Here is a 14,175-nt window from a genome sequence, read left to right on the forward strand (position 1 = left end):
GTGTACATGCGCAAGCTTGCAGATATGTGTCTGTGTTATTGAGTCTCAATGGGGCCCCATTGAGGTTCTAACGCGAGTGACGCCAATTTACTTCATTATTGCTAGTATATTATGACGTAGAACTGTAGGAATTCATATTAATTGTAAATATCAAAACTTGTAGTAAGGTGCCCTTTTGACGAGTCAATGTGCCCTTCTTTTTTGGCCCCCCCCCTAAAAATATTTCCTGGATCCGCCCATGTGCATTGTAACTGTTCCAGCCAGTGCATCACGACTGGTATATCAAACGCTGTGGAATGTGCTATCCTGTCTGTGGGATGGTGCATATAAAAGATCCTTTGCTACTAATAAAACATGTAGCGGGTTTTCTCTCTAAGACTATATGTCGAAATTACCAAATGTTCGACATACAATAGCCGATGATTAATAAATCAATGTGTACTAGTGGTGTCGTTAAACAAAAGAAACTTTAAGAATTGAATTCATATCAGAAGCATGTAGCCGACCTAGATATTAATCGCATTCTCCGCTAAAATCAATTACATCCAGAGGCATTTGGGAAGGAAGGAAATGTTTTATTTAACGACGCACTCAACACATTTTATTTACGGTTATATGGCGTCAGACATATGGTCATGGACCACATATATTGAAGGAGGAAACCGCTGTCGCTACTTCATGGGCTACTCTTTTCGATTGGCAGCAAGGGATCTTTTATATGAACCATCCCATAGACAGGATAGCACATACCACGGCCTTTTATGTACCAGTCGTGGTGCACTGGCTGGAGCGAGAAATAGCCCAATGGGACCACTGACGGGGATAGATCCCAAAGCGACCGCGCATCAAGCGAGCGCTTTACCACTGGGCTACGTCTCGCCCCTGAGGCACTTGGGAATTCAAAGGTTATTCGCGCTCAGTATATTTCTATGGATCCGTGCCAGTATGACATCTGTGACATCTAACTGACTTCATGTTGTACGGTAAAGTGAATTCCCTGATGAATTAACCTCTATGTATCATTTTCTGTTGAAATTAAAAAGCACCCAAAGAGCAAGAACAGAATACGAATTTTCTGAAACTCCTTTCACTTTTGTGAAGCTCAAATGACCAAGCAAAGGTGGTTGTCATAGACAGGTGGCCTTCATATACAAGTCCAAGATATCATAGATTTTAATGTTGTATTAGAACTCTGTTAATGTACGATATACATGTGCAATTATATAAATAAAAAAAAAATACAAACAATTTTATTGCATGAAATATTATTTAATAATGTTTTGTAAAATAATGTTAAAGTTTTATCACCCAACTTTCCCCACATTTCATAGTTAATCCAGAATAAAAAGTTCAGTTGAATAATTGAATACGAGAAGGTGCTACACTAGTCTACTAATGTTTGTGAATTAAACCTATCCAAGCACTTTGTCGACTATTATTTGTCAACTTTTGTCGCCTTTACCCGACATGAGACTAAACGATACTAACAACTGTTATTTTATAGACTCAGAAGCACCCAGGAGAAGAGGAGAATGAAACTGTCTGTGTTCTAATACTCTAGGTTATTTCTGACACACAAAGAGCGCCGAGAACTTGTCCCTCTCACTGGCTGTCTCGATAATTATCTTGAAACCACTCTTGTAAAGCGCCATTCGGATATCATCGGCCTGACACATCGCTCCTAGAGCCGCCGAGTCTGCCTGCTGGAAACTTGATGGAAGACATACGAATGTGCTGGCAGTGTAGTAGAGACAAGCGTGCAGGTCGTTCACATGTTGTGCCATATTTCCCGGCAATGCACCCTCAATTAAACAGAGCACGTGGCCAGGTTTAAGACATCTGTACATTTCTGATAAACCTTTTTCTGGAATTGGTAGACTATTTACAACATCCTGAACAAAACACCAGTCGTATTTTTCGGAGAAAGATGTTGGCAGGTCCATGATGTCGAGCACTTTAAATTCGATATTCTTCAGGTTCAAGGAGGACAGCATGTCAATATCTAAACTTTTATAATAAAAAATAAAAAAATGATTTTTGAAAGGTGTGATAAACAAAGTTTCCATAAATATATGTCATATGGATCCACCAATTCCCACGTTGATGTGGTTTGTATAGGTGTGAAGATTGTTGGAACACAATTTGAAATTTTGAACATTATTATCATGGAAGTAACATAAAAGATGTTTATTATCTGAAAATATTTAGAGTTTTGTTTGAAATTATGATTAGTTTTGTTTTCCTTCGGGCTAAAAACACGTGTATGTTTCTTTATTTTTCGTTCCAGTCAGTGCATTATCACTGGTATATCAAAGGCCGTGGTACGTACTACCCCGTCTGTGGGATGGTGCATATAAAAGATCATTTGCTGCTAATCCAAAAGAGTAGCCCATGAAGTGGCGATAGCGGGTTTCCTCCCTCAATATCTGTGTGGTCCTTAACCATATGTCTAACACCATATTTAACCATAAATAAAATGTGATGAGTGCGTCGTTAAATAAAATATTTCCTTCCTTCCTTTAAAACATAGGTGGATATTTATAATGCAATAAGGGTATTTTTAAACCTTACTTTCAAATACTGTTAAAACATCATCGATTCGCACTGCATTTTATATAACTGTTATTTAAAATAATAAAACTGTTTTAAACTAAATTCTACGAAGTTTCTCCATCAGTCCAGGAACAGCGGGCAGGAGTTTTTTTAAAATTATACTGTCAACCTCCTTAGCTTTATAGTCGCTGAGTACCTGACAAAAGGACGGAAACTCTGAATACTGAATACCTAAAATATAAAAATATAGATAGGATAGCACTGATCGATTTAAAGAAATCCGAATCGCTGCTTCAAGGTGATGACCTTGATGTTAAAGCCACACCGTTCAATGAAATTAACTTTACCGAAATCGATATCTACTATGTACAAGTTAACTGTGCAAATGCAATTGCCGTAAATAGATTTCTATGGGCAAAGACATTTAAATTTCTTTTAAACGTGTTTTCAGATGATAATCAAGAAATTTATATAAATTACCATACGCTCCGTCTTTTTTAAAACACTCTTTGACTGTATTAAATCTTTCTGCGAAGGAAATGGTGTATGAACACAATATGCCATACTTTCGAAGATACGTCTTATGTACCTCGGGTACGTGGAATTGAGTAGAATCGTCCGATATTTCAACCACCCCAGCCGAGACTAGAGATCCAAGCAACTCCTCGATATACCTGAAACGATAGTAAAATGCAAAATACAAATGAGAGATCACTGCACATAACGGTCTCCTGAAAATATGGAAATCTAAAATCACTTTACATAATGTATTTTATTAAAAAATATATATATACTAGAAGATAACTGAATTATAGAATATAAACGAATAAAATGTTTTATCACGTTCTCTAAAGCTGCCATTATGAAACTTTGATACAGCCATTATAACCCAATTTAACAATATTTTCGTGCTTTGTGTGCCTATGCAATAAATACAAAAGTGCGGATATTTCGGGGGGGGGGGGGGGGGGGGGGAGGTAGCTTTATCAGCAAATTATAACTAATTAATTTAGTCATTGGCAACCATAACTGACTTTTAATAACTCTTACCGATCTTTAGAGTTGTTACGCTCGGCTATCTCCGATATCGTCAAAGGATGATCGGCAGCGTAAAAGACGTCCAGCAGACCAGTCTGTTTAGCCAGTGCTAGACTCATCCCAGCACAGCTATGAAAAAAATACTCTGAAAGCTTTCTCTTGTAGTCTTCAGCACTCATGTTTATTGTTTATCCTAGGAAACACAACAAAATCATCATATATATATATATATATACAGTACGCGAACCAACCATAATTGCGTCTAGACGACGATAAAGCTAGACGGCGTCTAGACTAGTCGGGGAAAAAATTGAAAAATTCCTGTTAGACGGTTGATCGGCGGTCACTGCAAACGTGCACGAGCTACTTGATTTGAGCCTCTGAACTTTTTCTTGTTGTCAATTGCCACTACGGTTGTTGTTAGTTACACTACGTTATGAATTAAGAAAAAAAATTATGTATTATTTCACGTGGGTTTTGTTTTCGAAATCGCGATATACGTGTTTACAAGGCATTCTCACTACACTGAAAATAATAACTAAATAATTAATTTTTATTGACCATTAACCCTTGTAAATCGTTTAATGGGAAACGATTACAATAAGCAAACAATAAAAAGGAGTGTATGGAGAGGGGAGAGTTCTTCTGTTTACTAACAAAAGAAGTGAAATCGAGAGAAAAAGTGGGAAAAGAAAGAATAACTTGGTTTTGTGCATGTGATATTTGGCACATCAGCGGAAAGTTCATTTCATTTGTGAGGGGAGGCCGAATCTGTTTTTACGTTTACTGTATTTAAAAAAATAAAATAAATAATAATGAAAAAAGAAAGTGAAAACAATCAAATAAAAATGTTTATAAAAGGATGGGGGGGGGGGGGGGGGGGGATACTGCGAGTTAGACGGGAAATTAAAAAAATATATAAATATTTTAAAATAATAATGTTTGCTTTTGCCTACGTGACGATTGTCACGGGCAGTTATGGATGTTGTCTGATTTGTTGGAGGGGAGCAAGTTTCCAGGTCCTTAGAACAATATCTGGGGGAGGGTGCACAACTACTAGCGGGGTATTTCAGCGTCCATAGTGTGGAGACGGGTTACAAGTCATATTTTTACCTGTATTCGTTTTCGTCCTTGAGTACAAGCGGGGCGGGCTGTACCTTCCCCCCCCCCCCCCCCCCACCTCATTTTCCACGGGCCTGTGATGTCGAATCTGTTCACTGGGTTATAAATATTTTTTTAATTTTATTAATTTTTTTGTTTGGCCAATAAAATACGACATTACATATATGGGACGGTGCGGTTGCAAACAAACAAGCTTCATTCTGTCACGCCAGTCCTGGGAGAGTGGCAGTCATCCTACAGGAGGTGCAGGAAGGATGAAGTAGTCTTGTGCCGTGTCCGCTTCGGCGACACATATTTGACGCATTCATGTATTTTAAAGAAGGACCCCCTCCCCCCTCCTCAGTGTGAACATTGGCAGTATACACTGACTGTGCGCCACATTTTGGTGGAGTGTGATCATCTCAAGCCGACAAGAAATGATATATTTGGCAACAGAAATGTTTTAGAATCTTTTAAACTCCATCCAGAATTAATTGTAAAGTTTTTAAAACACTTCTATACAAAGTTTTAAAATATTCTTACCTTGATTTATGTATTATATTGTACTTTTCCCCCACAGCTTCTTACACAGTGGTTTTACGTAAATATATAAATAATGTTTTCATATACTTACTTTTGTGATGCCCAATAGCCGATGTGTATTTTTTGTGCTGGGGCGTCGTTAAACATTCATTCATTCATTCAATCGTTAAATTTGTCAAAAATAATAATAATAATAAAATGTGCCTACAAAACTATGTTTCATTGTATGTTCATCGCCGAATCTACCAACGATCCGAACTATCGCTAATCGTTGGTCCTTTCGTCTGTGAGCTGCTTTGTTAAATAAATGTGTCTTGACGTGATTTCCAAAAGGAACATGGGTACAGGTTTTATCTGGAACTGTTGTTGTTGCAGATGTATTCTCTCTAGCACCCATTTACCTTTTCCTCCATTAATTGCACCAATATTACCTGTATCTGTTTACCGCCGATTTGACCAACGATCCCAACGATCGCGGGTTACATTTCGTTTAAGAACTTTGTTACATAAATGTGTGTTGGCGTGATTTCTAAAAGGAACATGGGTACAGGTTTTATCTGGAGCTGTTGTTGTTGCAGATGTATTCTCTCTATCACTCATTTACCTTTTCCTCCACTAATTGTACCATTATTACCTGTATACGTTTACCGCCGATTTGACCAACGATCGCGGATTACATGTCGTTTACGAGCTTTGTTAAATAAATGTGTGCTGGAGTGATTTCCAAAAAGAACTTCGGTACAGGGGCTGTTTGTATTACAGCTATATGTATATATTTTTTTTTTTAGGACTGTCGTTGTAGATATCTCTCTCTACTGGTTTTTTTTTTGTGTTGCATTGTAAGATGTTTCTGACTAATAAAATATTTCTAGCCCGTGGCTAGTGGTTTTTAAGTTCGGGCTAGTGAGAAACACAAAACCACCTCCACCCCTCTCCTTATCGCTCGATCGTGTTTTGGTTTTTTTTTTCCATCTTTCTCTCGGCTGAAATTTCGTTTAATAAATTTGATTGTGACGTTTGTCATCGAATAATATCAACAACGCAATCAGTATATAATAATAATCCACTTGAACTAGGTCTGGAAACGGCAGTAACATGCTATATCTACATCGTCACAGTTACAGCATGCATTTCAAGTATTTAAACGCCCATACCAACAACAATAAGAACAACAAGAAGAAAATGAAGATGTTTCTTCATGGGGGTGTAGAATTGAGGATCTTCTTACAAAAGCTGTCAGACAAGGAGATGTTCATCATTCAGATACTAATGAGATGCTTCGATCCGTTTTCTGGAAGGGACTACGAAAAGAACTTCGTGATATTTCTGGTCACAAGTATGATAGCATTGGAGATTTTGATGAATTGAGAGTTGCCTTGAGGGTCATGGAAAATTATCAAATGCAACAATCTGGAAAGCAAAGATAAAAAACACCACATCCTGTAAAACAAGCTTCAGTAAGTACAGAGACATCTGAATTGCAACAGATCAAAGATATGTTCAGATCGCTTTCTTCCGAAGTATCAGATCTGAAGAGAAAGGAGGAACAGTCTTGTTTAGCTCCACAGCATCAAACATCGTTTAGGGATAATCGTCAACCTTTCATGCCAAACTCCAGGACATCCCCTGCATCTGGTGGTCGAACTATGCCCAACCATGATTATACTCCAAGAGGACAAGGTAGAGGTAACAGTCGGGAAAGTGAAGATTACGTACCAACTTGTTATCGATGTGGTCAGCTTGGACACATTGCTGTTGGATTCGTTTAGATCACAGACGGCGTGGTTTAAACTTGAATCGGCCTATGGGAAGAGGTCCTCCGTAGGTGTTTGTAACAAAAGATCTCATGATACAATTGATGATGTACCAAGTGGTTTGTTGGGTTCATCTAATGAAGTAGACATTGTTGTTGAAGGTGTTGTTTGTCATGCTTTATTGGATACAGGGTCTACAGTATCAACTGTTAGTGAGTCATTTTGCAAGAAGTATTTTCCAGAAGTTTCTATTCAACCATTAGCACATATTCTGGATATTGAATGTGCTGATGGGTTGTCTTTGCCTTATTTAGGGTATGTTGGTGTTGATATTTCTGTGAAAGGTGTTTCTGGAGTAGACTCAAAACACTGTTTGATGTTTAGTAGTTCCGCATAGTCGGTATGCTGACAAGATTACTATTATCTTAGATACTAATATACTTTCATATTTTTTACAGGATTGCAAGAAAAAGCATGGTGAAAGATTTTTGCAGAATGTCGATATGCATGTACCATGGTACTTAGCATTTCGAGTCATGGTATTGAGAGATAGATATTTGTCAAGACAGAAATGGCGACTAGCTGTGGTGAAGAGTGCAGAGCGAGAGAATATTATTATTCCAGCTAATTCAGAAGTTGTTGTTAAAGCTTATTTGGATACGGAGGTAGATTATCCTGCTAGTTGTGCCATGTTACAGCAAACCACAGATGCAGCAATACCAGATGATACTGACATTGTCCCTGGGTTGATTTCGTATAAGTATCGGGATACTGGGGATATACAAGTTTGTTTATCAAATATCACTACTAGAACTGTTGTTGTGTCCCCTAGTGCTGTTATTTGCTAGATTCAACCCGTAACAGTAGAAGATGCATCTTTAGTAGAAACGGTAGAGGAAGCAGATTCCATACTTATAAGTATTGAGTTGTCCTCTACTGATCTGGATCCAGAACAGTTGGAAAAAGGTGTTGAACTCTTCAACAAGTATCGAGATATTTTCTCAAAGAATGATGAGGATATTGGTCTCGTTGATTTAGTGAAACATAAGATTGAATTGATTGATGAGATCCCATTCAAACAACGCCATCGTCGCATTCCACCATCAATGTTTGATGAAGTGAAGACACATTTACAGCAGTTGTTGACAAGTGGAGTGATTAGGAAATCACACAGCCCATGGTCGTCGAATATTGTTTTATGCAGAAAGAGAACTGGAAAACTATGTATGTGTGTTGATTTCCGCCAGTTAAATCAGAAGATCAAGAAAGATTCTTATGCTTTGCCCCGCATAGATGAGATTCTAGATTTATGGTCTGGTTCTTCTTATTTTTCAGTTTTAGATTTAAAAAGTGGCTATTATCAGGTGGAAGTTGAAGAAGATCACAAAGAAAGAACTGCATTTACAGTGGGTCCATTAGGTTTCTACGAGTTTAACCGTTTACCTGTTGGCTTAACGAATGCTCCTGCAACTTTCCAGAGATTAATGGAACAGTGTTTGGGTGATCTTCATCTAAATATTTGGTTGATCTATCTGGATGATTTGATCATATTCTCATCATCATATGAACAACATCTAGAAAGGTTAGAACGAGTGTTTGCTTGCATTCGATAATGTAAGATGAAGTTGGCACCACAGAAATGTGATTTCTTTAGGAATAAGGTGAAGTATGTTGGACACATAGTTAGTGAGAAGGGTATAGAGACAGATCCAGAACAGATTGAGAAGGTTATTAATTGGCCAACTCCATCCATTGCTGAAGAAGTCCGTCAATTTTTGGGATTTATCGGATAACATTTATCAAGAATTTCTCCAAGATTGCCAAGCCACTAACAGAACTCATGCCAGCACCAAAGTTGTCGAAACATACCAGAAAGAAAACCAGTAGTTCCAAGATATGGGAATGGGGACCATCTCAGGAACAAGCATTTAAAGAGTTGAAGCACCATTTGACGACGCCACTGATTTTGGCATATGCTGATTATAGCTTGCCTTTCGAGTTGCATACAGACGCCAGTGGAGAAGGTCTCGGTGCCGTGTTATATCAAGTCCAAGGTGGGTCTAAACGAGTCATCAGTTATGCTAGCCGTGCATTAAGTAAATCTGAAAAGAATTATGCTGTGCACAAGCTAGAATTTCTTGCTTTGAAGTGGGCAGTAAGTGAGAAGTTCCACGACTATTTATATGGTCATACTTTCACTGTATACACTGATAACAATCCTCTCACGTACATTTTGACATCGGCAAAACTTGATGTAACAGGACATAGATGGCTTGATATTATCTACAGACCCGGAAAGAGTTGAAAGCTGAAATACAGACAGAGATCAGAAAACAGGTGACAAATGAGTGTGTCAAAGCTATTTGTAACCTTCAAAATGTTCAACCTTTTGTTGAGACTCTTTGTTGTTCAGCTGATGTGCTTGATTCAACACAGGTTGACATTTCCAGTTTTCATATTGATGGTTTTACTATGAGAGACTGGTGGCATGCTCAGTCGGTGGATCAGGAATTACGTCCCTGGATACAGATAGTGAGAGAGGGGAGGAAACCTAGATGGAATACCTTGAAACCAACTCCTACTAACCATTCCATGTTCAAGATTTTTCATACTTTAAAATTGAAGAATGGGGTCTTGTATCGTGATGTAAAGGTAGATGAACAGTTTTGTGAACAGTTGGTTTTGCCACTGTCTTTTGTGTCAAAGGTACTACAGATGTTACATAATGATTCTGGACATCTAGGTAGAGATAAAACCTTATCTTTGGTAAGGGATGGATTCTTTTGGCCAGGAATGACTAAGGCAGTGGATGAGTGGATAAAGGGTTGTGATCGTTGTGTCAGGTGGAAAGTTGCAACTAATATCTGAGCTCCCTTGGTTAACATCACCACAAGTCAACCGCTAGAACTAGTCTGTATGGATTATCTCACGTTAGAGACATCCAAAGGTGGATACCAAAACATTTTGGTTCTAACAGACCATTTTACACGTTACGCGCAAGCTTTTCCAACTTGTAACCAAACTGCCAGGACAACAGCTGACGTTTTCTTTCACAATTTCGTGGTACACTATGGTTTTCCAAAGAGGATCCATAGGGACCAAGGAGCGAATTTTGAAAGTAAGTTGATGAAGGATCTTTGTGAGATAGCAGGAATACAGAAATCCAGGACTATTCCCTACCACCCATGGGGAATGGTATGATGGAGAGATTTAATCGTACACTTTTGTATATGCTTGGAACACTTGATGCTGACCAGAAGAAGGATTGGAAATCTCATGTTGCACCATTAGTCCACGCTTACAATAGCACTCGTCATGATTCTACACAACAAACACCTTTCTTTTTAATGTTTGGCAGAGAACCACGTCTGCCCATTGATGTAGCATTTGGTCTTTCAGGTAGCACTCCAAGACATAATTTAACATCTTATGTTGAATCTCTTCACGATAGATTGAAGAAATCTTATGAACTGGCCTCTACTTCAGCACAATCGGCGAAAGAAAGACAAAAGAAGGCATATGACCAGAAAGTTAGAGGAGCTACATTACAGACAGGTGATAGAGTACTGGTTAAGAGATTGGCATTTGAAGGTAAACACAAGCTTTCGGATAAATGGGAAGAAGAGGTTCATGTCATCAAAGAGCAGCCAAATTCTGATATACCAGTTTTTGTTATTGCTAGAGAGGGTGGAATTGGCAAGAAACGTACCTTGCATCGAAATGTCCTTCTTCCTATTGGAGCTGTTCCAGAAACAGTACCAGTAGTCCCATCGGTTCCATTAGTGAAACCGAGAAAGCGAACGGTAATGATCCCTTCATCAGTTTCTGTCAGAGATTCTGATGAGGATAAGTCAACTGAGGAGGAGGAGGAAGATATCTTCATGTATACTGACAAGCAGCCTTCACCTTTAACTGTGGATGACAGTGTTCCAAACGATGCTGTTAGCGAATCCATGGAGGAAACAGAGATATCTGTATTTGGTGGCGACGACCCCATGTTGAGTACAGATGAAGTTAGTGAAGAGGGTGATGGTGGGCTTGAAGAAATATCAGAACAGTCAGATGGGATTAGTGATGATGAAGCATCGATGGATCTCTCTGGTGCGCAAGATGAAGAGACTGGAGTAAAGGTTGTTGGAATTGACCTTTCAACAGTACAAGCCAGTACACCACCTACGGCTCCTCCTCGTGTGTTATCAAGAACACCACCAGTACCACCCAGACTCCTCCTCGTGTGTTATCAAGAACACCACCAGTACCACCCAGACTCCTCCTCGTGTGTTATCAAGAACACCACCAGTACCACCCAGACTCCTCCTCGTGTGTTATCAAGAACACCACCAGTACCACCCAGACTCCTCCTCGTGTGTTATCAAGAACACCACCAGTACCACCCAGACTCCTCCTCGTGTGTTATCAAGAACACCACCAGTACCACCCAGACTCCTCCTCGTGTGTTATCAAGAACACCACCAGTACCACCCAGACTCCTCCTCGTGTGTTATCAAGAACACCACCAGTACCACCCAGACTCCTCCTCGTGTGTTATCAAGAACACCACCAGTACCACCCAGACTCCTCCTCGTGTGTTATCAAGAACACCACCAGTACCACCCAGACTTCTCCTCGTGTGTTATCAAGAACACCACCAGTACCACCCAGACTTCTCCTCGTGTGTTATCAAGAACACCACCAGTACCACCCAGACGTACGACACGGATATCCAAAAAGCCATCTTGGATGTCCTCGGGAGATTTTATTATGTCTCAAGTCACTTTACCAGAGTGGCAACAAAAGGTAGAATGTTTAACTCATCTCATGAAAACAAATATTTTAACTGATAAATGCAAAGTGAGCGATGCAATTTTGAATGTTTTAATTAATACATAATTATATATTGCAATGATAGGGACATCATTCACTGGGGGGGGGGGGGGGGGGGGGGGGGGGATGTGTGGCAGACATGTACTTTCTGTAATTATAATATAGTAAACTTAGTTTTGTATTTCATGTCCCATAACTTTTTTTCTTCAGTATATTTCTTTCTGTACTTGGCTTGTGTGGTCAATTTCAAATTGCATGTTTTACTTGTGTGGTCAGTGAATACCTGTGACATCTCTTTGTTTCTTATAAGGACTATTTTCATGTGCTGTCTGTGAAGACAGTGTCTTTAGTTTTGATTGGGCTGCTGACCATGACATGATCAGCTGATGTTAGAAGGTAGCCATTCTGCCTTTATTGAGTCATACTGGATGGTGGTTTCTTTTGGGCTCGTGATATTTTGGTGTTCTGCATCTTGATATAAGAATTTATGTAAAGGTTAGTCTAACTTAATATATAATACATGCTATATTAATATGTTCTAAATATAATGCAATAAATATAATTAAAGTTATAAACAGTAACATTAGTAATGATATTAGCAATGTTGAAGATAAATTTATAAGTTGGGTATTCTGCTTAATATTTAAAGTAAGTTATTTTAACTTCAGGTTTACAGTAGTCTATAAGTGACGGTGGATATGGTTGAACAGAACATCTTAAACCTCACGGGTTTGGTAATATTATCTCATTTTATAGTATCAGCTAGTAGTAAAAGTGTTTTTACTATAATTATTGTACATTTACCTATTTTGTCATTTTTATTGACCAGAATGTTATATATCATTGTATTATCATGTTTATATGTCAATTATGGCCAGATTAATTCGTAACAGTTTAAATATGCATATACAGTTTAGATAGTCGTATGTCATTAATGTTTTAGATAGTCGTATGTCATTAATGTTTTAAATGAATAATTGTATGTATTTCGCATAATGTTTTACCTTAATGTATTTTTTTAATACATATAATAATAGTATGATTTTGAAATGAATTGTTGTAAATACGTATATTTTCAGAATGATAATGATTATACTGTATATTTATTATATACTCTTCAAAAAAAGAAACGCAAAAGGGTACAAATGGGTTATAACTCCGATTTTATGTTTCCTACCGGTTCATGCTTTGTGAATATAAGGTCATTGCATGTCCCAAACACATTCCCACGGTTACATTCGATAAAACGCAGCTACTGTACAATAAAGTTCCAAAATGTGAATATTCGCAAAAACGCAGCCACGTGCAAACCATGTCACCACTGCACGTGCGTTGTCTGCACGTGCAACATAAACACCGACAGTATAAAAGTGCAGGGTGTTCGCTTGCCTGGCCTCTGTATCTGGCCGACAGTTGACAATCCAGGACATGCCACGTCTCAGTGAACCGCAGAGAAACAATGCCATCGGCCGACTAGACGCAGGCGAATCCAGAACGGCCGTTGCCAGGGCATTCCATGTGTCCCCAAGCACCATCTCCAGACTGTGGGACCGTTACCAGCAACATGGATCAACACGTGACCTCCCTAGATCCGGTCGACCACGGGTCACTACCCCCGGGCAGGACCGCTACATCCGGGTACGCCACCTTCGGGAACGATTGACTACTGCCACCTCCACAGCCGCAGCAATACCAGGTTTGCGCAGGATATCCGACCAGACCGTACGGAACCGCCTACGTGAGGTAGGAATTCGTGCCAGACGTCCAGTTCGAGGTGTCATCTTAAACACCACAACACCGTCGACTCCGACTGCAGTGGTGCCAGATTCATCGACAATGGCCTCAACTGCGATGGAGACAGGTGTGGTTCAGTGACGAGTCCCGATTTCTGCTCCCACATCATGATGGAAGATGTCACGTGTATAGGCGTCGTGGTGAACGTTATGCGGCAAACTGCGTGCAGGAAGTGGACAGATTCGGCGGGGGTAGTGTCATGGTGTGGGCAGCCATCTCACACACTGGCAGAACTGACCTGGTCCACGTGCAGGGCAACCTGAATGCACAGGGCTACATTGACCAGATCCTCCGGCCACACATCGTTCCAGTTATGGCCAACGCCAACGCAGTGTTCCAACATGACAACGCCAGGCCTCACACAGCACGTCTCACAACGGCTTTCCTACAGAACAACAACATTAATGTCCTTCCTTGGCCATCGATATCACCGGATTTGAACCCAATTGAGCATCTATGGGACGAGTTGGACCGACGCCTCCGACAGCGACAACCACAGCCCCAGACCCTGCCCGAGCTGGCAGCAGCCTTGTAGGCCGAGTGGGACACCATCCCCCGGGACGTCATC

The 14,175-nt window shown here is 39.7% G+C and overlaps 1 protein-coding gene across 3 annotated transcripts in view; it reads right to left on the reverse strand.

Moving 5' to 3' along the window:
* Window positions 1–1,253: 1,253 nt before the first annotated feature.
* The window catches only part of LOC121371377, a 28,177-nt gene continuing 15,255 nt past the window's right edge, over window positions 1,254–14,175 (reverse strand). For all 3 annotated transcript variants that reach the window (XM_041497216.1, XM_041497217.1, XM_041497218.1), the window contains 3 exons: window positions 3,604–3,784; window positions 3,034–3,227; window positions 1,254–2,002 (listed from right to left, as the gene is read on the reverse strand). In XM_041497216.1, coding sequence (XP_041353150.1) covers window positions 1,563–2,002; window positions 3,034–3,227; window positions 3,604–3,770 — 801 coding nt within the window. In that variant the 5' untranslated portion in view covers window positions 3,771–3,784 and the 3' untranslated portion in view covers window positions 1,254–1,562. The remainder of the gene's footprint in view (window positions 2,003–3,033; window positions 3,228–3,603; window positions 3,785–14,175) is intronic.

This window comes from Gigantopelta aegis, chromosome 4 (assembly GCF_016097555.1).
Source record: "Gigantopelta aegis isolate Gae_Host chromosome 4, Gae_host_genome, whole genome shotgun sequence".
Lineage (NCBI taxonomy): Eukaryota > Metazoa > Mollusca > Gastropoda > Neomphalida > Peltospiridae > Gigantopelta > Gigantopelta aegis.